The following is a 24,318-nucleotide window of genomic DNA, read 5'->3' on the forward strand; positions in this document are numbered from 1 at the left end:
CTATTTGCCACCTCGGACAAGGCGGGCCCACCAGGAGAATGTTCTAGACGCGGCGCCCTTTACTTCGGGGCGAAGCCGCACGGCGTGACGCGGCACCGATGTCATCATTTCCCGCGGTCGCACGTGGAAGGGTATGATTCGTCGATGGCGGAGCTTCGTTTATGGGACCATTCGAAAATGAATCAGATGCTATCCATCAGATTAAAATCACAGGGCTAAGATGGGAAGATTCCATTCGAAGGTTCGAGAGGAAGCATCAACACCAATTAAATTAAGACTTTTTTTTTTTTGTATAGATTGCATGCCAAATCCGTTCAATTATCAAACAATTAGTTTCCCTTCAAATAACACGACATTTAACGAGAAGGTTTTCTTTAAAAAAAAAGTTTTGCGGGTCTTATTCTGAAAGCCCAATATCGGGGCATCTTATTGGGCCTGATTTTAGGGACGGCGAGATATTTATCTTATTGGGCCTGATTTTGATACCAAAAATGAACCTGTCGTTTTATGGCCCTTCTGTCGTTTTCTTTTCTAGTGGGCCTTTACATTCTGCCCGATTACAATACCGTTGTATATTCTAAGAGAAAGGAAATCGTACACGTGGAGAGATCTCAGCCGTCAATACTAGGGTTTGCCCCTGGTCTCCGCTCGCTCCAGCTTATATATCCAGTTCCTCCCAGTTTCATGGTTGGAAGAGGCGAGGCCTCCAAAGTAGATTTTTTATTTTTCTATTTATTTTATTTTTATTTTTTATTTTTTATTTTGTTAGGCGTCGAAATACTGATTACCTGCGGATCTAAAATTTAAGTAGCCGCTGAGTATGAGCCGACGCGAGATTAAATTTTCACTCCATTATTCGCTTCGAATATCCGTGTGGCCCTTTGTTGGGTCAGTTTGCAAATTTTGGAGATATTTGTAATCTATTTTTTTTTAAAAGTGTTAAGAGGTGATCATGATCCTTTACCCAAAGTAATATGTGATTTTTTTATTTTATTTTTTTATATTTTAGGTAGAAGATAATAATGATACTTTCTCTAATAGCTATGATTTGAGGGACTCGTTGGCAAATACCGAAGAGTTGAAGGACTTTTGACTGTTAAGAATGATTTATGGAACTAATATGCAATTACTCCAAGGGGGGTAAAAAAAAGGGGGTAAGAATCGTTGGGAGCGATCGGAATTAATTTTGATCGAGGAGTAATGGGTTTTGACTTGCTATCAAAATGGTTAACTGCATCCACAGATGTTTTTCCATCCAAATTTGAATGACTCAGATTGATCTAATTTTTTCAGTAAGTATAGCAATTTTTGGATCATTTATAGCACATATTTTATATGGATATGTTTATTCATCTCTATAGAATTTAGACTTCTTTCATTTGGAAAGAGGGTCCCAAAAATAAACCTCTTGGGTGTAGTAAAAAATATGATATATATAGTTGGTCATATATCATATACTCTTTGTTCTATAGATATTTTTTTATAAGGTTTTTATATCAAAATTATTTTACTTTTACCCAAATTGATATTTAGCAACTTTAAAGGTTTTTTTTTAATGTAAACTACATTTACTTGCTAACATGTTTGCAATGTCACCTCACCCATAAAAATTAGATATTTTCATTTTGCCTCAATCTTCTTCCTTCCAACCCTCAATCCTAACCCTAGCCTCCTACATCCCCTCTTCTGCAGATCCTAACTCTAATCCTAACCTATGGCCACAACCTCTCTCAAAACCCTCACCCTAATTCATGACCACCACCCTCCCCCAAAACCCTAACCCTAACCTATGGCCGCCACTTCCCCCAAACCCTAACCCTAATCTTAGTTCCCATTTAGAAGGAATGAGAGAGTGGGAGGTCGGGGAGGAAGAGAAAGGACGAGAGAGGGGGAGGGGAATTGGGGGAGGAGGGAGAGGGAAGATGAGGAGAAGAGGAGGATGACGAGGCTAGGGTTAGGGCTAGGATCAGGGTTCGTGAGGAAAGAGATGAAAAAAATAAAAAAATGATGAGGATAAAATGGTCATTTCACATGTTTTTAGCTGAAAACTGAATTACATGCAACATTGCGAATATGTTAGCAAGTAAATGTAGTTTGCATCCAAAAAAAACTTTAAAGGTCACAAATAACAATTTGCGTAAAAGTAAAGGTGATTTTGATGTAAAATTCCTATTTTATAGCTAGTGCAATTGACCAACCAATGAAGGAGAAAACTAAACGAAGAAATAAAAACGAAAGGCTAAAAAGCATAGTCCGGAAGAATGAAACCTTTCATTTGCGAAAAAATCTATGCTACCTATAAAAGATGATTGCCTTGTCAAAACTTTTGATTTCCAATTTTACCTTTTTAAGTTTGATAATTTTCAAATGTGTCATTAGTTATAATTAATCATTCACTAATTATATATAACCTCTCATTAATTATACATTTCTTCACTTTTTCAAAACCTTTGGTCACATTATTGTTTTATTATTTGATTATGTTATTTAATAAAAAACTTAAAATTTATCCATGATTTATCTTCACATAATATTTAAAATTCTAAAAAAATTTAAAATAATAACAATTCATTAGTCTTACTCTTATGCCTTGTGCCTATGGGTTTCACCTCTTATAGACAACTACATTTACCTTTCATCTTATTAGCCTTTAAAAGTATGATAATAGTATAAAAAAAAAAATTTGTATTTATTGTAATTATAATAATATTAATAGTATAATGATTGTAATAGTATCTTTAGATTAATAAGTTATACTGTAATTTAATATACACAATTCAGTAAATTATTTACTAATACTATAATAAACTTATTATGAAATTAAAATGTAGTAATATTATTAAAAAAAAATAAAAAAAACTAATAGTACTATATTTATGCTATGTATAATATTATTATCTTTAAAAAGAAGAAATTATCTAATATGTTATAATTATTTTAATAAATTATGAATAAATTATAACAATTATCCAAACTATAGTAATTAATCATATAATTCTTTATACACATTTTTATCATACAATTTATTCATTTAAACAAAATCATAATTGTTAAAAATTTATATTACTATATATGTCATTTCATTATTTTGCACCGAACAAAAAAAATTTGAAAAACATAAAACAAAATAGGTATGCTCAATTCCATAATAGTATCATATAATTATGTCATAAAGTTCCATAATAGTATCATAATACTCAGAAACAAAAACAAAAGCAAAATCTCCTGTAACTGAGAAGAATCTCTCTTCTCAATTCCTTTTGTTTGTTGCCTTTGTATCTGAAACCAGAGGTTTGACGCAAAGCCTTGGCTTGGTAGCAATCAGCTCATGTGGGAGAATAGACACTCCGGCTACTACAGATTCATTGGGTACTCCTGATAGAGGAAGTAGTTCAACAATCACCGCCACCTGAAATTATTACCATAAAAACTTTGATGAAGCTATATAGGATAATAATTATGTTTCCGAGAACGGAATGAAGAAGGTGAGGTCGGAAGGGACCACCTCAGGAGATTTGAGATCGACAACCGAGTTCTTCGCGACATCTTTAAATGCTCCAGCCACAATCTTAAAGCAGCTTTCTCGATCCAATAAAAGTGGTATTTTGGAATCTGTTGCGGATTTTGAATTCTTCGTTTCTATCTCCTCGACGCCTCTCCTGTTATATGCCACTGCAAACTGGAATCGAGAATACCGTTATGAGAGAGCAAGAAACAATTTTTTAAATAGAAACAGAATAACTTTTCGTTTTCCACTTGCACAGCTACGATTTCACCTTAATGGGCCTTTCAAGACTCTCTTGTTCCTTGCCCAAGTACTCTTGGACAAGCTTTGATACGACTGTCTGTAGGTTCTTCTCCGTTAAAACACAGGTTTCCTGAATAGGAAATATGCGATTACACCAGCTGTTGAAAGAAATAATCACATTTGATTCAGAATGGAAAATTGGATTACAGGTAAGGAAGGGTGGAGAACATGAATGATTCTCTGTGACTAAAGAAAGCAGCAGTCTGAACCCAAGAACTTTGATTTTCGCAAGTAGGTAACATAACGTTAGCTGATGACGATACTTGTATAAAGTACTAATAGGTTGAATTTAGAGGAGAATACACTTACATATTCACGGTCATACTGAAGATATCGTGCAGTTCAAGTCTTGTTTGGAAGGGATTTACGAGTAGATAAGATACTCTAGAGGATGTAGTAATTAGAATTTAGAATTACATCTTCTAAATACTCCAAAAGGTGCACTTAATATCCAGACATAACTGCCTACACCACCTTCCTTTGCCATTTTTCACTATATGCGAAAGCTTCAGTTGTGTATTAATGGATCAAGAGACACTATATTATCATAGTATTAGAGGTCATAATGTTCACAAGGGAAACTCTTTTTCTTGCAGTGATCATGCAAATAAATAAATTCTTAAATTATCAGCAGCATAAAATATTGACATAAACTTGCATTCAAAACCAATCTCATTTTTGAAGAGACAAGGCAGATGAATATTTAATTAAATAGTAGAAATAGGCTTGTATAAATGGAGAGCTGTAGCTCAGGGCCTCGAATAGATGTCTTATTAATATGCTCTTCACATTTGAAAGCTGGATCTATGGAGCACATAAAAGTGTGCATAAAGATCAGAAATGAACATAAACATATATCTTTTACATTAACCTACAAAATAATTACAGAAGCACCAGAAAGTAGCATATGTTCATCTAACAAGAATGCACTTGAAAGCTAAAATAAGCATAAGTGAGAACAATAAACTAAATAAAAATGAGATTATAACTTGAGTCAACAAGTTAATATTTTTAAAGTTACATGCTTAATGCGAGTTTCAAAACATAAAAGTGAAAATTTGATCAATAATGATCCTATCCACAGAGATATTTTGCTTTCATTAATCATCATTAGATAGTATCAAAGTAGTATTGGACATCAAAAACAACTCTTTACTAGAGTTGATGATTAGCAGACCAGCATAACTTGCAAAAGAATGGAAAAGAGTGCATAATGAAAAACTAAATGGAACTCGCAACTGACAAATAGTCTTGCATATATACATGAGTATAAAAAGAGACGGTAACTTACAGGGGTCGCTTCAAATCACCAGATCCAAGAGCTTGAAGAATATTTGATAGAACACCAACAACATGGCGGAAGCTATTACTTGTAAATGTAAAGAGCAGCAACCCACTTCCTGTTAATTTAACCAGAGAGAGTGACAGACTACTTCCGACGTTCATACTGACCTCCGAACTAACATTTTCTACAAGCTCACCTGTTTATAAAGAAATACAATCAGATATACAGAGGTTTAGCGCTAGCTATGCTTAGTCTTCTAAATTTAGACATTTTGCACATCCATGGCAAACATCATACTCCCTTTAAAAGTACGAGTTTAGGAAAATCTTTACATGGTCAATATTACCCTTGACTATTTTTAATATTTCATTTAAAATTTAATCTGTTATAATCATAATTATATTACATGGTCAATATTACCCTTGACTATTTTTAATATTTTATTTAAATTTTAATCTGTTATAATCATAATTATATCTTATCCTAATCTCATGTGAACAACTTGGAGGTCAATAATTTAAAGATTAATATGCTATAATATATGAAGTATTACAAAAAAAACCCCAAAAAGTTTTAAAAATTGCACAAAACTATCCTTAAAAGTTTAAAATTACACAAAACGTCTAGACGTTTCAAAACTTAAAACAATAAACATGAAACCCTCAATATTTTAAAAACGATAAAAACATGTTCAAATAATAAAAAAAATACTCTAAAATTCTAAAATTTCAAAACTTGCAAACAACAAAGATGAATTCAAGGAATTACCATCATGCATTAAAAAATTAAAATTTGTAAAAAAATAAACTTAAAGTTATAAAAATTATAAAAAACTCTTTCGAAAATAAAAAAAGACAGAAAACCCTAAATTTTAAAAACTTATAACCAATACATATCAAATCTCAAAATTATCAGCAGGCCGCTAAAAATTTAAATTTTGCAACAAAAAATTCAAAGTTTCAATAACTGTGAAAAATACCCTCAAAATTCAAAGTTGCAAGAAATATTTTGACATTTGAAAACTTACTACCACCACATGAAACATGAAAATTACAAGCACCTAACTTAAAATTTAATTTTTAAAAAAACTCAAAGTTTTAAAGTTTGCAAAACACACCCTTAAAAATTCAAAATCACGAAAAAATCACGAAAATTTCAAAACATAGAAAAAAAGTAGTTCTTTGATATTCTTTCATTAAGATATGTAATTTTAACTTTTAATTTAAGGTTTTACTATCCTTTTTGGCATCTAAAAGTAGTCTGGTTTTATCGAAAAAGATAAAGGTGGAAAAGGATTGATAACGTCTCAATAAAAATTAAAACATAAGGACTGAAATGCACTATTTTCTGAATAATTTATAGAATAGTTATTTTTGAGTAAATTAGGAATCTTTAGAAGGGATTTTCATAAAAAAATTAGTACTTTTATATGCTTATGTGGATGCTTTCATTATATAAAAGTGTATTAGATTTAGCATTAATCTTTAGTTTATGATTTTTTTAAAGTTTATTAAGGATTAGGAACAAACTCTAAATTATATTTTGTGTCATTTTAGCCCACTTGTGACCAATCATCTTGTCTGATAAGCTTTAATTATTTATTTTCCTTTTAGAACTCTATTTTCTGAAGTGTTTTTCACTTTTGCAATGCTATACTTTCTCAGGTCAAGCTTGGTTTCATGTCGGTCTCAATGACATGATAATTCAAATTGATTTTGGATTACATTTATTTCTTGTCAATTCAATTATCAATACGAAAATTCAAATTGGGTGTAGTTCATTTAAAGTTTTAAACAAACATTAAAGAAAATAAATAATTACAATGCTAAAGTTTAGAGATATAAGTAAGCAAAAACCATCAAAGTGAAACCGAGTAACAAGTTTTAGTAAGGAAATAAATCAAATATATTTAATCATGATATTTAACCACGTGCATTGCACGTGCATAAAACCTAATACTTACCAAAAGCCTTTGCACTATCAGCTCCATTCCTTTGTGTCTTTTCAATATTTTCCGTATTTGTTTCCTCTGAAAAAGTTTTCCTCTTTTTTGTAACAGTTCTTGCATTACAAGATCCCAATGTTGGACGGTTGTTACTATACATAGAGCTGACAAACTGCAGAAAAATCACAAATTCAAGGTATCATCATCAAGAAATGCAAGATCACATGAAACTTGGACAGTTGGACTCCGTGTCCCATGAAAGAAAAATCACAAATTCATGTCATACATTTGTCCCATGTCCCATGACTCGGTAACACTGCTAGAAAATGAATAATAGAGTGTCATAACTACAGCTAGGTGCTTAAAGAGTCAACTAATGAGGTACATAAGATAGTTCTTCTCTTCTTTTTCCTTATGGGGGGTGGGGTGGTTGTGTGTGTTGAGGGGGGTTTGGTGGTGGGAGAGATATGAATGGGACAAACTGATAGCTTTCAGAGACAGACAACCTAGTATGGGCTTCCGCTCATAGGAAATTGTTTTAAAGGAAATCTAGATCTAGATATAAAATATATGAAATGTCAGTGACTATGCTGATCTTGATATCCATGCAGTAAGATTATTCAGTTCCAAGGCTAATGTAAAGTTCAAATAAGTTAAATGACAAATATTTCAAGCCAATATACCAATCTGATTGGTCTCACTTAATCAAATTATTAATAAATTCAGAGCAAAACAAGCATGAACATTACGTGAAAGAAAGCAATTGTAAACCTTTTCAAGAACAGATATCGCCTCCTTGGTGGCACTTTTCTCTCGTTCTGAAAGAGTAAGAAAGACATACATCATAGCCATAACTTTTGACAATAAAAAAGAACAAGAAAGCTTGGAAGAAATAAGTTTGGCAAAACTTAAGAATTTGAGAGCTGGAATTCATAAAGCTTAGAATAATAAGAGGAGAAAGATGCAGTTGCTAACATATGATACAAGGTATAAAAGCAATGCCACGATCTAAGGACCACTTATGAAAAAGAAAGAATAGTTGCAAAAGAAAACAAGGCGAATTTCAGAAATTAAATAGTGTTATACCAAAATATCTAATGTTAGGAAAATGGAAATTATACACTAGATTTTTTTTGGTGGGGGTTCATGTTCAAAAAGGCAAGGATAAATATATCAAAAACCAAGGCAATTTTTGCAATCCTTCACTCTTCTTCACATTCATATAGTAACATATTATGTTTCAGGTTTGGTTCATCTCAAAATGCCAAGGAAGTACAAATATTAGTCCCTCCCTCCCTCCCTCTCCCCTTAATATATATCATAAATGTCTAGCTTGTCATGAATAAAATCCACCTGTGTTTTTCTAAGAGGTTTTGTAAAGAGATCTGCCAACTTATTCTCTTAAGATACATGTTTTGTGGTAATGACTCCATCATCTATCTTCTCTCATATAACGCGACAATCGACCACAATGTATTCTGACCTCTCATGAAACACGAGGTTCTCAGCAACGTGGATAGTAGCCTTGTTATCACCATATAAGTTTATAGGACCCAATCTGCATCAATGAATCTCTAACCTAGACTAACTTGCAAGTCACATTCGCCATCACATGATATTATGACTCAGCACTAGACCGGGAAACAACACACAAGATTCACTCTAAGGAAGACACAATATCCTGTAGTAGATCATCTATAAGCAGGCAGTCTTGCCCAATCTACATCCAAAATTCCAACCACTCTAGTATCTCCACCAAATGAGTAGAGAGGTTCCTTCCTTGGAGCTTTCTTCAAGTTTCTAAGTATCCTTACTACTGGCTAACAATTACAACAAAGTGATCCCCCTGCTCACATGCAACCTAGTATGCACATCCATCGGCGAATCAAATTCTCTTATAAGTCAGCTTCTAGCCTATGATAGCATATCAAGTACATACTTTCTTTATGATAGAATAATGCCCTTCTTGAATCTAGCCTCTTATAGCATCAAGTTTAGTTTTCTAAGGATTATGGTCATGAATGAAACACGGTGACCCATGTATTTTTGGAGGTAGAGGGAAACACTCAATGTCAGGATATAAAACAAACTATGGAATTTCGTTTTCTAAAATAGTGGAAGGCATACAATTAATTAAACAACATCACTCCAAAAAATCTTCGGGACAAGTCTATGAAGCAAGAGAGTTCAAGCAATTTCAAGTGTCTATTCTAACGTTCTGCAACTTCATTCCATTCCATTGAGGTGTATAAACACATGAAGATTGGTGCAAAATTCTATTTTGTTTCGCAAACTCAATAAAACATGAATCAAATTATTCTTTAGTATTGTGAGATCCTAAAGTCTAATAGAAATATCCAATTGATTTTTTATTTATAACAAAATAATTAACGATAAAGAATACTTCGGATTGAGATTTCATGAGATAGTTCCAAGTCACTCAAGAAAAATCATCAACAAAACTAACAAATATTAGAAACGAAGTTTAGAAATGACAATACATGGTCCCCATATATTTTGATGGACTAAATCAAATAAGCTATTGGCCTTCTTATTGACTCAACTGGAGTAAGATGCACGACAGTGTTTCCTCAGCTGATACGACTCACACACTAAGTTCTAAACATGACCTAGGTACCAAAAGTTTAAGCACATCTAGAGAAGAATGACCAAACCAACAGTGCTTGTCCAAAGCTGGCATTGAAGTATTGAACTGGTACAGATTGCTTGGTTGGATGTTAACTTCAACATATAGGATAATTTCGCTCACGTCATGTGCCAATCGTCCTCCTCATTCCAAGCTCCTAAAAATACAACATGTGGGAAATAATGTTATTTGAGCCGTTTGAAACCTTAGTAATCATACTTATGGTCATAGATTGAAAGGGAAACGAGGTAGGTAAAGAGCAGAAGATAAAAGAAAAATCGTTGTGGTGCAAGAAGTGCTAATACCATGTACAGGTGTCCTAGAATCATCTACCAATATAATCGAAGGAGTAAAGAAGTAGCTATAAGAGTAAATAGGACACCTTTGTTTCCAATCATATGACTAGTCGCCCCTAAATCTATGACCCAAATGCGAGACATGGTCAATAAAAGACAAGCAGTAGGATTACCTATCTAGGCTAAAGTAGTCATGGCAAAGGAAGATTGGGCTTGTGCACTCTGAAACTGTTGAAATAACTGAACCTACTCAAACAAACATCTAGTCTGCTTATCATTCGGTATGCTCCAAAAAACAGGTTGCTTATCCTAGGGCGTAGCTACTAGGCACTCCTGACATGTTTGCCTTGCAAAATGGGGCATCAGTACATCGTATGGCCAAACTCTATGCAGTAATAGCAATAAAGCACAAAGCCTTCACTTCGTCCACTATGAGTACCAGTCTGCCCCTATCAACTACCTCCCTAACCCTCTCTGCGACTACTGCCACCACGTCCTCCTGTCTGCCTCCCATAAGCTGCAAGAGAAGATCTACTCGATAGTGAAATAGAAGTGCTTGAATATGCTAAAGGAACTACATTTTTCAAAAAGAGGTAGGTCTCTGGAAAGGAGTTAATGGCGGAGCTGCAAGTACATGTGCTCGTGCAAGAGAATATATATCATCAAGACCGCCTAAAAATGCCAGTATCATTAATTGGTTCCAGTGTTTCTGCATCTGATTGACATCAGATGTGATAGGAAAGATTAACGTAACTCCTCTGCCAAACAGTTGAAGTTACTATAATACTGCTCTAGCATAAGTTCTTCCATCTTGGTGCGGAAGAGCTTTTGAATGACATGATAAGTTCTACCAGAAAGGTCCATACCTCCTTGACCGTCTCGCAATAAAGCACCAAGTCCTGAATGCGAACCTCCATAGTATTCAAGATCTCATATAGTCAGATAGCATCGTCCTGTGTCCAAGTCGCGGTAGGTGGAGAAGGAGGATCTTCTGACAGATGAATACTCTTCCCACAACTGGCTATATAGACCTCAATCACCCGCTTCCACTGTAGGTAATTATTTCCACATAGTTTTTGATATACGTTATTGCCAAAGATTACCTCAGCGAAGGCAGGCTTCGCCTCTGCCTTCGTCTCAGTCTTTGCTGCAGACACTATAGCGTCTACCATCAGAAAATTGAGAGTTCATAGTATCAATATTTAAACATTGGTCCCAACATGTGCCAAGACGTTGATTTAAGGGTTGCCACAACGAGAAAGATATTACCTATTGTTTATAGCTTTTGGGAAATTCTTCCTGAGTCCCCAATACATTGTGATTTTCCCGATATATCGGGTGACATTTTGGAAGCAAAAAGTCAGCCAAAGTGGTGTGATACCGGGTTCTGGCTTAAGATTTGTTCCAAAGCTGGAGTTCGGTTTAGGATTCAATTTCATGATGAGTGACCTTTCCAAAGTGGGCCTTTATTCTGTAAGGCGCTTAATTCCATACGGCACTTAATTTAGCATGTTTCTGCATTTCTGACAAGCTATTTCAGGAGGACAATCATCATGCAATTACTGATGACTAAAGTACACTTAACGACAAAAATGTTTCCATGGTTCCTTCCTAAAAAAATGCGAGCAATGATTAATTCCTATACTAAAAAATTAATTATCACGTGCTTCCCTTTGAACTTCAAATTCCATGCAACCACACCAAAATTCAACATAATAGCCAGCCAATTGTTTTGAATTTCTACATTCTATAATCACGACAATACATCCGGTTTTTAATTTTCTATATTCGGGTCTAATAAACGAAAATCCCTAAAATTAATCAGATGAAAGTAACTGGAAGCAAAGGAGAGAAAAAGATTAAGATTTTTTACTGATAGGGCAAGTGATGAGAAACCCAGAGTGCGACCTCTCGAGAATCGAAGACGGAGCTTTGTAATCGTATCGAGGGATGCTGATCACCGCTGAGTGCTGCTCCCATGGCTTCAATTCCTCATCCTCCTCCCTCTTCTCTCCTCGCCCTAACCCTAGCGCTTCTTCTTCTTCCTTCTCCTTTTCTGCTTGAGCTTGTACCTGTTCTTCTTCCTTCTCGTTCGCCATTGCTCTCAAAGTTTGCTTCTTTTGATTGATTCGCCAATAAATTTTTGAATTGAGGGGCAACGAAAGGGGAGGGAGAGGGGAAATTTTCGGCCGATCTTAAACCCTCGTTGCGCCCTAAATTTTGAGGCCGCTGAAAGAAGTGACCTGAAATATATGTATCAGCCATCGTCGTTTGGCCCAATGGGCTACCATCGTTTGGCATTATTATTACTATTGTGCACCCGTCCAAAGCACGATGTTCATTTTTTTTTTTCTGCTTCACTAATTTTGTATTTATTACAAATTTTTATATTTTTATAAGTGCTGTAGTAATATTTTTTTAAATGCTACAGTATCTCGTCTGAGTTATAATAATAATACTAAAACTATAGCTCACATGTACTACAGTAATAATACTACAATAATTTAATGTAGCATTTTTACTTTAGCGTGAATAGTGAATCTTCGATCCTCTCATTATTATAGAGGAGTAGATCCCCCACGTATACATTTGTTAATTTTCTTGGGGGGTTAAAAAGGTTTTTTTAATAAGAAACCTCAATTTTCGATTCAATGTAGGGGTATTTTAGGAAATCACCATGAAGTTTTCGGTTTTCATAAAATTGTTATGATAATACACATCGTTCACAATGTGCCATCAAATCTTAATTTATATGTATATTTCGTTAAATAATAATATAAATTAATGTAAATATCCATTCTAACTACCTTTTCGGTGTGTGTAAGTAGGAGGAATTTGGAGGGAATTAAAAATATGAGGAAGTTTAACTTAGGCCCCGTTTGGATAATGGAAGTATTAGAAGTAAGAAATATGTTATAAAAGTAACTTTTAAAACTATGAAGTAGGAAGTAGTGCAAATAGCACTTTTTTGTTTGTTTCGTATATTTTTAGAAGTAATGGAAGTAGAACTTCTTCATTTACTTTTTTTGTTTGGATAACATTTGGAAATATTACTAGGAAGTAATTTTATCAATGAAAATCTGTTAGAAGTAACCGATAAAGGAAATAGTAATAAAAAAGTTATTTATTTCCTAATTAATATGCATTTCAACTACTTCCGAGCTACTTCTGAGTATTAAGGATTGGAAAACTATTTTGGAAGTAAGGATGACACGTAAGCGCCACATAAGCATTTAAGAAAGTAATGGAAATAAGTTTTTCAAAGAACCAAACATGTTTTTTTGCTTGGAAATAAAAGAAGTAGCATTTACTTCTTTTACTTCAGCTACTTCATAATTACTTCCGTGCAAACAAACGGGCCCTTAAGTAATGGAATGAAAAAAATATAACTAAAAAAAATATGGACCCTACTTGAAGATACACCAGAGATTTTTTTTAGATGAAAAATATGATTTGATGCCTCTTTATTTACAATGTATATCATCATTGGCGGTTTTATAAAAAAACCCGAAAATCTTTTAATGATTTTCTAGAAAAACAATTTATTTGCGGTGGCTTTGTACAAGAAACCCTATAAATTTAAATTCTTAGAAATAATTTGGGATAAGCCACTTTCGCTGAAAAACCTTATTTCTGATAATACATATTCTCATTAATATCAATTTTAAAAGTATAATACACTTCTCCTCAGAATAATTTTCCTAAACTAGCAAGCATTTTTTTTTTGATAAATACATTTTATCAAAAATCACAACATTATAAGTATAATTTGCACCCCACCTTTTCCCCCACAAACAAAAAGCGACTCTCCTACCAAGATCATGGGAGCCCTCATAAATAATCATTTTACACAAAAAGCCCAATTTAAAAATAATAATAATAATAATCAATCGCCGCCCTCTTCAGGAGCTCCCCCCTCACTCCCACTCTCGCACCAAACACTCGTCTCTCGCCCTCAAAAAGTTCCGTACAGTTCTCCAAAACCCTAACCCTAACCCTGATGGCGAGGTCTCCTCGGGTCTCAACCCCTCGCCGCACGTCGCCGAGATACAAGTCGACGTCGCCGGAGCCCGGCCCGATCCGGCGGTGGCTCAAGGCCGCGCTCTTCGCCGCCGCCGTCGCGCTCCCGCTCGCCGTGCTCCACAAGGCGGCGGTGCCGATCTCGCCGCCGCCCCGCTCCTTCGACCAGCTCTTGGCGGTCGGGGACTCGCCGGAGATCGATCGAGCACGTTCGGAGGGCGAGGGTTTTGATCCGGTGCGCCCTCAAACCTTGATATTTTAGTTCTTTCAGCTTAATTTGAGCTACGAGATAAATGAATTTATTATCGATATGCAGCTTCTTTAAAAGACTCTCCTACTTCACACCAATCTTTGAAATCCCATAAATTTCGTTCTTTTCAAGATCTTCTCCCATGACCATGAGCACCCCATAACTTAGGTTAAAAAAAAACTCTTCATATTAGTTTCTTTGTTGCTGGTTTATTAGTTTGTTTAGCTGGGAAATATCAATATATCGAACCGGTTATGGAGAAAAAACATATGGGTTGTGGAGTTTCGGCCCAACTAAATAAGGTAATTTGAAAATTGTAAAATTAAAGGTGTTCATGTGGAAATGTAGCAAACATTTGTAGTATTCTAAACTTATCTTTCATGATGGCGAGCACATACTTACTTGAAATTTTAGTTGGATTTTTAGTTGGAAATGTAGCAAACATTTGTAGTATTCAGTTTCTTCATGTGATTTTAGTTGGATTTTTTACTTTTTAAAGTCTTGACTACTATGGAGTTATTAGGTTAATTTCTTGAATCGAATTGATCCTACAGCAATAATTATGTTATTGTATGAAGTTTCGACTGGTGTTATTTTAATTGGTAGGAAGATGAGCAAATCAGGCTGGAGAGTGTGTTAAAGGAGGCAGCCATGGAAGACAAGACAGTGATCCTTACCACTTTAAATGAAGCTTGGGCTTCTCCGAATTCAGTTTTAGATATTTTCATCGAGAGCTTCCGCATTGGTGAAGGCACGCGAAACCTTCTGGATCATTTGGTTATGGTGGCTCTGGATAAGAAAGCATATGATCGATGCATCTCCGTACATCCGTATTGCTTTTCCCTTGTTACAGAGGGGGTAGATTTTTCAGGAGAAAAGGTTTTCATGACTGATGGGTATCTGAAAATGATGTGGAGGAGGATTGATTTCTTGAGAGTTGTTCTTGAAATGGGATACAACTTCATTTTCACGGTACTGCCTCTTTTCATCTCTGATCTTGATTTGTTCATTTGGAAGTGCTTGCAGTTACATATAGAAAGTTCAAATAATTTTTTTTAGTAAATTATTATATTATTAAATTTATAAAAAAAAGGTTTTATCTTGACAAACAGGACATTCTTTAATGTTCCATTCCTGACCATGTATTCACATACCTACCTTGATTCATAAATTTTGATGCACTAATAAGTTGAGAAGACCATACCTCACCATGTATGCATGTTACCCCTGATTCATAAATTGAGTCCCCAAATGGAATCCCTCCTATCTCTTTCTACAAGCCAACTTTTGAAGATTTCTGAAATTTGTGGTAAATTGGAAATAATGATTTTTTAACGTTAGACTATTTTTCCCACGTAATTCTATCATGAAGCCGTACTTGTACCCGACACGTACCTAACACTTACCCGTACCCAAACTTCATGGACACTCCTTGGATATATGCATACATTTACTTAGACATTTACTCAATTATATGATATATGTTTTGATTTAAAATACTTGTTGTACACTTCTTGGTCATATATCCTACACTTCACGTCCATTCCTTGAAACTCGTTAGACATGTGTCCAGCTGTTTAAGATCATATCCAAGTTAAAAACTATAGTTTAAAAGAGTGGTTTGAGTGTCTAGTTAAAAAACCATCATTTTCCAATTTATAACAATCAACATAATAAAAGAAACTTAAAAATACGATAGGAATTTAGATTTAAATAGCACATAATTTAAAAAGTAATAATGATCTCATGTAAATTATTAATCTCGATATATAAATGTAGTCATGTCCCCGTACCTTATATTTCACAAATTTGCCGTGTCCCGCACCCGCACTGGTACCCATGCTTGTTTTCATGCAACTTAGACGTTAGATAATAGTTGATCCTTTCTTTCAGTTTTAGTTTCTGTAAGTATTCAATTAAGCACTTTGCCAACATGCTTACGCTAATCGATGGTGAGCCGACAATCTATATAATCAATCATACAATTTTGCTCTTGTGAACCTCTGGGTCACATGAAAAGCCTATACGAAGAGGATGAATTTCTTGGAAAGACAGAATAAATAGGTAAAAATTAACATATTTAAATTACCAGCGGTGAAATTGAACCCAGCAACTCTTCAAACTTGCCTTGAGACTTTATGCAAAGGTTTTTAAACTAAAGTCAACAATCTACATCAACCAACGTTGACATAACTCACCCACACCATTTCTTTGTTTGTATATCTGCAGATATATATATTTGAATTGCATGCTAATAGAACTGGTGTCGTGATAAATATTTTTCCAATTCCAAGCTATTATTATATTAGATAATCTCGGTTTAAGTTTGTATCCAAGAACAGTTTTATCATGACAAATGTTTTAATTTAAGTAAAAAATTTTGAGCATAATAAACACTTAGTAAGTCCAGTAAAGATGATCAATGATATAAGGATGTAATGTCCTAGCGATGGGTCAATTAGTGCATCATAAACTGAAAGTAACATAATTTATTATGATATATAGTTGGCAGGTTAAATTAGGATCAGAGATCAGCCAATAAATCTCTATGATGAAGCACCTGCCTTTTGTTAAAAATAATAATTATTATAAGGGATGACTTGGAATAACTCCATCATAGGACTTGTAATTTGTAAAGCAATGCAGCTTACATGCATCTATATGCTTCTGCAGCAAAACTTTATTGGAGAATTATTCTGTCTAATGTATAAATCTTTACTCCTATATTTTATTTAAAGAAATTTCTACGCAGCACTATCCGTAAAATATAGTTCATCATGTAAAGTACTGATGTTGTTTGTTTGTTTTTTTAATTCACAGGATACAGATATTATGTGGTTCCGGAATCCAATGCCACATTTCTATCCAGATGGAGATTTTCAGATAGCCTGTGATCACTTTCTAGGCAACAATGAATTGGATTTAGCAAACGAGCCAAATGGAGGATTTAACTATGTCAAATCCAACAACAGAACAATTGAATTTTACAAATTTTGGCACTTATCGAGAGACTATCATCCAGGGCTACATGACCAAGATGTGCTTAATATCATCAAACATGACCCTAATAATTTAATGTAGCATTTTTACTTTAGCGTGAATAGTGAATCTTCGATCCTCTCATTATTATAGAGGAGTGGATCCCCCACGTATACATTTGTTAATTTTCTTGGGGGGTTAAAAAGGTTTTTTTAATAAGAAACCTCAATTTTCGATTCAATGTAGGGGCTATTTTAGGAAATGAACCATGAGTTATCCTCGGTATTTCATAAAATTGTTATAATAATACACATCGTTCACAATGTGCCATCAAATCTTAATTTATATGTATATTTCGTTAAATAATAATATAAATTAATGTAAATATCCATTCTAACTACCTTTTCGGTGTGTGTAAGTAGGAGGAATTTGGAGGAATTAAAAATATGAGGAAGTTTAACTTAGCGCCCCGTTTGGATAATGAAGTATTAGAAGTAAGAATATGTTATAAAAGTAACTTTTTAAAACTATGAAGTAGGAAGTAGTGCAAATAGCACTTTTTTGTTTGTTTCGTATATTTTAGAAGTAATGGAAGTAGAACTTCTTCATTTACTTTTTTGTTTGATAACATTGGAAATATTACTAGGAAGTAATTTATCAATGAAAATCTGTTAGAAGTAACCGATAAAGGAAATAGTAATAAAAAAGTTATTTATTTCCTAATTAATATGCATTTCAACTACTTCCGAGCTACTTCTGAGTATTAAGGACTGGAAAACTATTTTGGAAGTAAGGATGACACGGTAACGCCACAATAAGCATATTAAGAAAGTAATGGAAATAAGTTTTTCAAAGAACCAACATGTTTTTTTGCTTGGAAATAAAAGAAGTAGGCATTTATTCTTTTACTTCAGCTACTTCATAATTACTTCCGTGCAAACAAACGCGGCCCTTAAGTAATGGATGAAAAAAATATAACTAAAAAAAATATGGACCCTACTTGAAACATACACCAGAGATTTTTTTTTAGATGAAAAATATGATTTGATGCCTCTTTATTTACAATGTATATCATCATTGGCGGTTTTATAAAAAAACCCGAAAACTTTTAATGATTTCTAGAAAAACAATTTATTTGCGGTGGCTTTGTACAAGAACCCTATAAATTTAAATTCTTAGAAATAATTTGGGATAAGCCACTTTCGCTGAAAAACCTTATTTCTGATAATACATATTCTCATTAATATCAATTTTAAAAGTATAATACACTTCTCCTAGAATAATTTTCCTAAACTAGCAAGCATTTTTTTTTTTTGAAAATACATTTTATCAAAAATCACAACATTATAAGTATAATTTGCACCCCACCTTTTCCCCCCACCAAACAAAAGCGACTCTCCTACCAAAGATCATGGGAGCCGCTCATAAATAATCATTTTACACAAAAAGCCCAATTTAAAAATAATAATAAAATAATCAATCGCCGCCCTCTTCAGGAGCTCCCCCTCACTCCCACTCTCGCACCAAACACTCGTCTCTCCGCCCTCAAAAAGTTCGTACAGTTCTCCAAACCCTAACCCTAACCTGATGGCGAGGTCTCCTCGGCTTCAACCCTCGCCGCACGTCGCCGAGATACAGTCGACGTCGCCGGAGCCCGCCCGATCCGGCGGCTGGCTCAAGGCCGCGCGTCTTCGCGCCGCCGCGTCGCGCCCCGCTCGCCGTGCTCCACAAGGCGGCGGGTGCCGATCTCGCCGCCGCCCCGCTCCTTCGACCAGCTCTTGGCGGTCGGGGACTCGCCGGAGATCGATCGAGCACGTTCGGAGGGCGAGGGTTTGAATCCGGGCGCCCTCAAACCTGATATTTTAGTTCTTTCAGCTTAATTTGAGCTACGAGATAAATGAATTTATTATCGATTATGCAGCTTCTTTAAAAGACTCTCCTACTTCACACCAATCTTTGAAATCCCATAAATTTCGTTCTTTTCAAGATCTTTCTCCATGACCATGAGCACCCATAACTTAGGATTAAAAAAATAACTCTTCATATTTAGTTTCTTTGTTGCTGGTTTATTAGTTTGTTTAGCTAGGGAAATATCAATATATCGAACCGGTTATGGAGAAAAAAACATATGGTTGTGGAGCTTCGGCCCAACTAAATAGCTAATTGAAAATTGTAAAATTAAAGTGTTCATGTGGAAGTAGCCAACATTTGTAGTTTATTCTAAACTTACTCATCGATGGCCGAGCACATACTTACTTGAAATTTATTTGATTTTTAGTGGGAAATGTAGCAAACATTTGTAGTATTCAGTTTCTTCAATGTGATTTTAGTTGATTTTTTACTTTTTTAAATCTTCTTGAACATGGAGTTATTTAGGTATTTCTTGAATCGAATTGATCCTACAGCAATAATTATCGTATTGTATGAAGTTTCGACTCGATGTTATTTTAACTGTGTAGGAAAGAGAGCAAATCAGGCTGGAGAGTGTGTTTAAAGGAGGCAGCCATGGAAACCAAGACAGTGATCCTTACCACTTTAAATGAAGCTTTGCGGCTTCTCCGAATTCAGTTTTAGATATTTTCATCGAGAGCTTCCCGCATTGGTGAAGGCAATGCGAAACCTTCTGCGATCATTTGGTATGGTGGCTCTGATAAGAAAGCAATATGATCGATGCCATCTCCGTACATCCGTATTGCTTTTCCCTTGTTACCAGAGGGGGTAGATTTTTCAGAGAAAAGTTTTCATGACTGATGGGTATCTGAAAATGATGTGGCAGGAGGATTGATTTCTTTGAGAGTTGTTCTTGAAATGCGGATACAACTTCATTTTCACGGTACTGCCTCTTTTCATCTCTGATCTTGATTTGTTCATTTGGAAGTGCTTGCAGTTACATATAGAAAGTTCAAATAATTTTTTTTAGTAAATTATTATATTATTAAATTTATAAAAAAAGGTTTTATCTTGACAACACGGACATTCTTTAATGTTCCATCCTGACCATGTATTCACATAACCTACCTCTGATTCATAAATTTTGATGCACTAATTAAGTTGAGAAGACCATACCTCACCATGTATGCATGTTACCCTGCATTCATAAATTGGTCCCAAATGGAATCCCTCCTATCTCTTTCTACAGCCAACTTTTGAAGATTTCTGAAATTTGTGCGTAAATTGGAAATAATGATTTTTTAACGTTAGACTATTTCCCACGTAATCTATCATGAAGCCGTACTTGTACCCGACACGCCTACCTAACCTTACCCGTACCAAACTTCATGGACAACTCCTTGGATACTATGCATACATTTACTTAGACATTTACTCAATTATATGATATATGTTTGATTTAAAATACTTGTTGTACACTTCTTGTTCATATATCCTACACTTCACGTCCATTCTTGAAACTCGTTAGAACATGTGTCCAGCGCTGTTTAAGATCAATATCCAAGTTAAAAACTATAGTTTAAAAGAGTGTTGAGTGTCTAGCTTAAAAAAACCATCATTTTCCAATTTATAACAATCAACAATAATAAAGAAACTTAAAATTACGATAGGAATTTAGATTTTAAATAGCCAATAATTTAAAAAGTAATAATGATCTCATGTAAATATTTAATCTCGATATATGAATGTAGTCATGTCCCCGTACCTTATATTTCACAATTTGCCGCTGTCCGCACCCGCACTGGTACCCATGCTTGTTTTCATGCAACTTAGACGTTAGATAATAGTTGATCCTTCTTTCAGTTTTAGTTTCTGTAAGCGTATTCAATTAAGCACTTTGCAACATGCTTACGGCTAATCGATGGTGAGCCGACAATCTATATAATCAATCATACAATTTTGCCTCTTGTAAACCTCTGGGTCACATGAAAAGCCTATACGAAGAGGATGAATTTCTTGGAAAGACAGAATAAATAGGTAAAAATTAACATATTTAAATTACCAGCGGTGAAATTGAACCCAGCAACTCCTTCAAACTTGCCTTGAGACTTTATGCAAAGGTTTTTAAACTAAATCAACAATCTACATCAACCAACCTTGACATACTCACCCACACCATTTCTTTTTTGTATATCTGCAGATATATATATTTGAATTGCATGCTATAGAACTGGTGTCGTGATAAATATTTTCCAATTCCAAGCTATTATTATATTAGATAATCTCGGTTTAAGTTAAGTTTGTATCCAAGAACAGCTTTATCATGACAAATGTTTTAATTTAAGTAAAAAATTTTGAGCATAATAAACACTTAGTAAGTCCAGTAAAGATGATCAATGATATAAGGATGTAATGTCTAGCGATGGGGTCAATATTAGTGCCATCTATAAACTGAAAGTAAACATAAATTATTATGATATATAGTGGCAGGTTAAATTAGGATCAGAGATCAGCCAATAAATCTCTATGATGAAGCACCTGCCTTTTGTTAAAATAATAATTATTATAAGGGATGACTTGGAATAACTCCATCATAGGACTGGTAATTTGGTAAAGCAATGCAGCTTACATGCTATCATATGCTTCTGCAGCAAAACTTTATTGGAGAATATTCTGTCTAATGTATATAATCTTTACTCCTATAATTTTATTTAAAAGAAATTTCTACGGCAGCACTATCCGATAAAATATAGTTTCACAATGTAAAGTACTGATAGTTCAGTTTGTTTGGTTTTTTAATTCACAGGATACAGATATTATGTTGTCAGCGAAATCCATATGCACAATTTCTATTCCAGATGGAGCATTTTTCAGATAGGCTTCTGTGATCACTTTCTAGCAAACAATGAATTAGGATTAGCAAACACCCAATGGAGGATTTAACTATGTCAAATCCAACAACAGAACATGAATTTTACAAATTTTGGCACTATCGAGAGACTATCATCCAGGGCTACATGACCAAGATGTGCTTAATATCATCAAACATGACCCTTTTACTAAAGACTTGGGAATACAAATGAGATTTCTGAGAACTGATTATTTTGGCGGGATCTGTGAACCAAGCAAAGATTTCAATGAAGTTTGTACCATGCATGCAAATTGTTGTATTGGTTTGAGTAGTAAGATTCATGATTTAGGAGTAATGCTTGATGATTGGAGGAGGTTTATGTCGATGCCACCATCTGTAAAGAAATCAAGGCAGCATCAATGGAGAGTACCACAATCTTGCAGGTAAGATGTGAAACTTTGAACTTATTATGAATGAGCCTTATTTCTTTTTTAACTTTGGTCATTCATCGTCGATGTTTCTTTTGTAATGAACCCCTAATATGGTTTTACTTTCTTTCAGCCCTCCATAACCGCGTAAATGTAATTAATACCTGAACCTGCCACTGATTTTTTGTTGAAGAAATTAAGACGGATGCTTTTGGCGATTCAACTGTACATACTTCCTATGAGATCTGCAAGACTAGAACTTGAAGGTCAGTTTTAAACAGTCAATATCTTATTATCTTTGCAGAACTTTCATTTATCAAGTTAATTATATAGCTACTGATATTTGGCTAAGGGCTCCATGTGAGCTAAATTGGAAAAGGCATCATCACTCTGAAGCCTTTTCCATCTTTATAGGCTAGGTTATGGTTATTACTTATACTAATCCAAAAAGATTTGACAAAGATTTTGAAACCAGCTGTTCACTTGAAATTCATTGACCAGGTCAAGCATAGTTCATTTTCTTGCTTCTTGTTACGAGCGAAATGCTTAAATATTTGTGCAGCCTTCTTGCCAAATATTACCATTGACGATGATGGTATTTTAGCTTATAGACGTAGATTTAACTTTACTGGCATCTATATGGTTAATACGTTTCTAATACTGTTATATGGATATGATCATGCATTTTTGTAGTTCTGTTGGCTTCATGTAAGATCTCACTTTGCTCTTATAATGCGTCCTGGTCCTTGAAAGCTTTGTTCTTCTTAAGTATTGGCTAATATTTTCTTCATTTGTGTTTACTTCGTGTTATAATCATATATTGTTCCTTTTTTAACTTATATCATCTCAAATCTTTTTTTTCTTCCAATTGCAGATACTGACCTTCACTGGTGCAATGCGAGCGCAATGCCACTTAATCATACTGCTATTCTTTCTTCCCATTCTTTCTTCCCATCGGAGTACAGCAAGAAAAGCAAAACAAAAGAGGGAAAAGAGCAATTTGTTTGTCAATATTTTGTAACTCATGTTGTCTGTTGTCGGCAAGATCAATAAAACTTTAAATGCAAATCATGTTATTTGTCTATGTTTTGGTTAATTTTTTCTTACATTTGTTGAATAATTATCCTGATGCAATCTTGCATTTTACATACTTGCAAGTAACATATTGTTACTATGGTAATACCAAAAATGTGGATACATTAATCCAATACATATGTATATATATACTATGTTTTATGCACATGTAATGCATGTGGGTAAATACCATTATTAAGTATTTTTGATTTATTTCCTTACTAAAAATTGTTCTTCAGTTTTACTATGATAGTTTTTGCTCATTCGTGTATCTAAACTTTAGCATTGTGATTATTTTTTATTTATTTATTTTGATGTTAGTTTGAATGAGCTACACCGAATTTAAATATGTTGATAATTGAATTGATAGGAAGTAATGTAATCCAAATCCAATTTGAATTTTCATGTTATTTAGCTCGACATGAAACTTGGCTTGACTTAAGAAAGTTATAGTGTTTCGAAAGTGAAAACACTTGAAAAAATAACGTTATAAAAGAAAGATGAATAATTAAAGCCAATAATCCAAGATATTTGATTAAAAGTGGGCTAGAACGAAACTAAAGAGAATATGAAACTTGTTTATAATCGTTGATAGACTTCATAAAAATTTACAAACTAAAGTTGAATGCTAACTCTAATACGCTTTTATATGATATAAACGTCCATATAAGCATATAAAAAACCTAAAAAAGTTCATGAAAATTCATTTTAAAGATTCTTAATTTTACTCAAAAAATCTTAACTATTCTATAACATATTTAAAAAGAAGATCTTTTATTCTTTTTGTTTTATTTTTTATTGAGTTGAGATCAATCTTTCTCCACCTTTTATCTTTTTTTGGGCAA

At 34.1% G+C, this 24,318-nt stretch overlaps 2 protein-coding genes across 9 annotated transcripts; one reads left to right on the top strand and one right to left on the bottom strand.

Annotated features, from left to right (window-relative positions):
* Nucleotides 3,108–12,213, bottom strand: LOC109825044. Of its 7 annotated transcripts, none has more exons than XM_020391735.1 (8): nt 11,855–11,983; nt 9,714–9,842; nt 7,810–7,856; nt 7,057–7,210; nt 5,100–5,289; nt 3,777–3,906; nt 3,506–3,679; nt 3,108–3,409 (listed from the first exon to the last, which is right to left on the bottom strand). In XM_020391735.1, the coding sequence occupies exons 2-8, from the start codon at nt 9,787–9,789 to the stop codon at nt 3,251–3,253; spliced, it is 930 nt and encodes a 309-aa protein (XP_020247324.1). In that variant the 5' UTR covers nt 9,790–9,842; nt 11,855–11,983; the 3' UTR covers nt 3,108–3,250. The 7 variants fall into 7 exon arrangements, with proteins under 7 accessions (XP_020247324.1, XP_020247328.1, XP_020247326.1 ...); XM_020391739.1 differs by having other exon boundaries at nt 9,709–9,842; XM_020391737.1 differs by having other exon boundaries at nt 11,890–11,975.
* LOC109826128 (uncharacterized protein At4g15970-like) lies at nt 13,736–23,685 on the top strand. 2 transcript variants are annotated; one of them, XM_020393106.1, is made up of 6 exons: nt 13,736–14,236; nt 14,858–15,223; nt 17,072–17,309; nt 22,168–22,414; nt 22,593–22,665; nt 23,274–23,685. In XM_020393106.1, the coding sequence occupies exons 1-5, from the start codon at nt 13,982–13,984 to the stop codon at nt 22,597–22,599; spliced, it is 1,113 nt and encodes a 370-aa protein (XP_020248695.1). In that variant the 5' UTR covers nt 13,736–13,981; the 3' UTR covers nt 22,600–22,665; nt 23,274–23,685. The 2 variants fall into 2 exon arrangements, with proteins under 2 accessions (XP_020248695.1, XP_020248694.1); XM_020393105.1 differs by having other exon boundaries at nt 13,738–14,236; nt 22,533–22,665.

This window comes from Asparagus officinalis, chromosome 10 (assembly GCF_001876935.1).
Source record: "Asparagus officinalis chromosome 10, Aspof.V1, whole genome shotgun sequence".
Classification (NCBI taxonomy): domain Eukaryota; kingdom Viridiplantae; phylum Streptophyta; class Magnoliopsida; order Asparagales; family Asparagaceae; genus Asparagus; species Asparagus officinalis.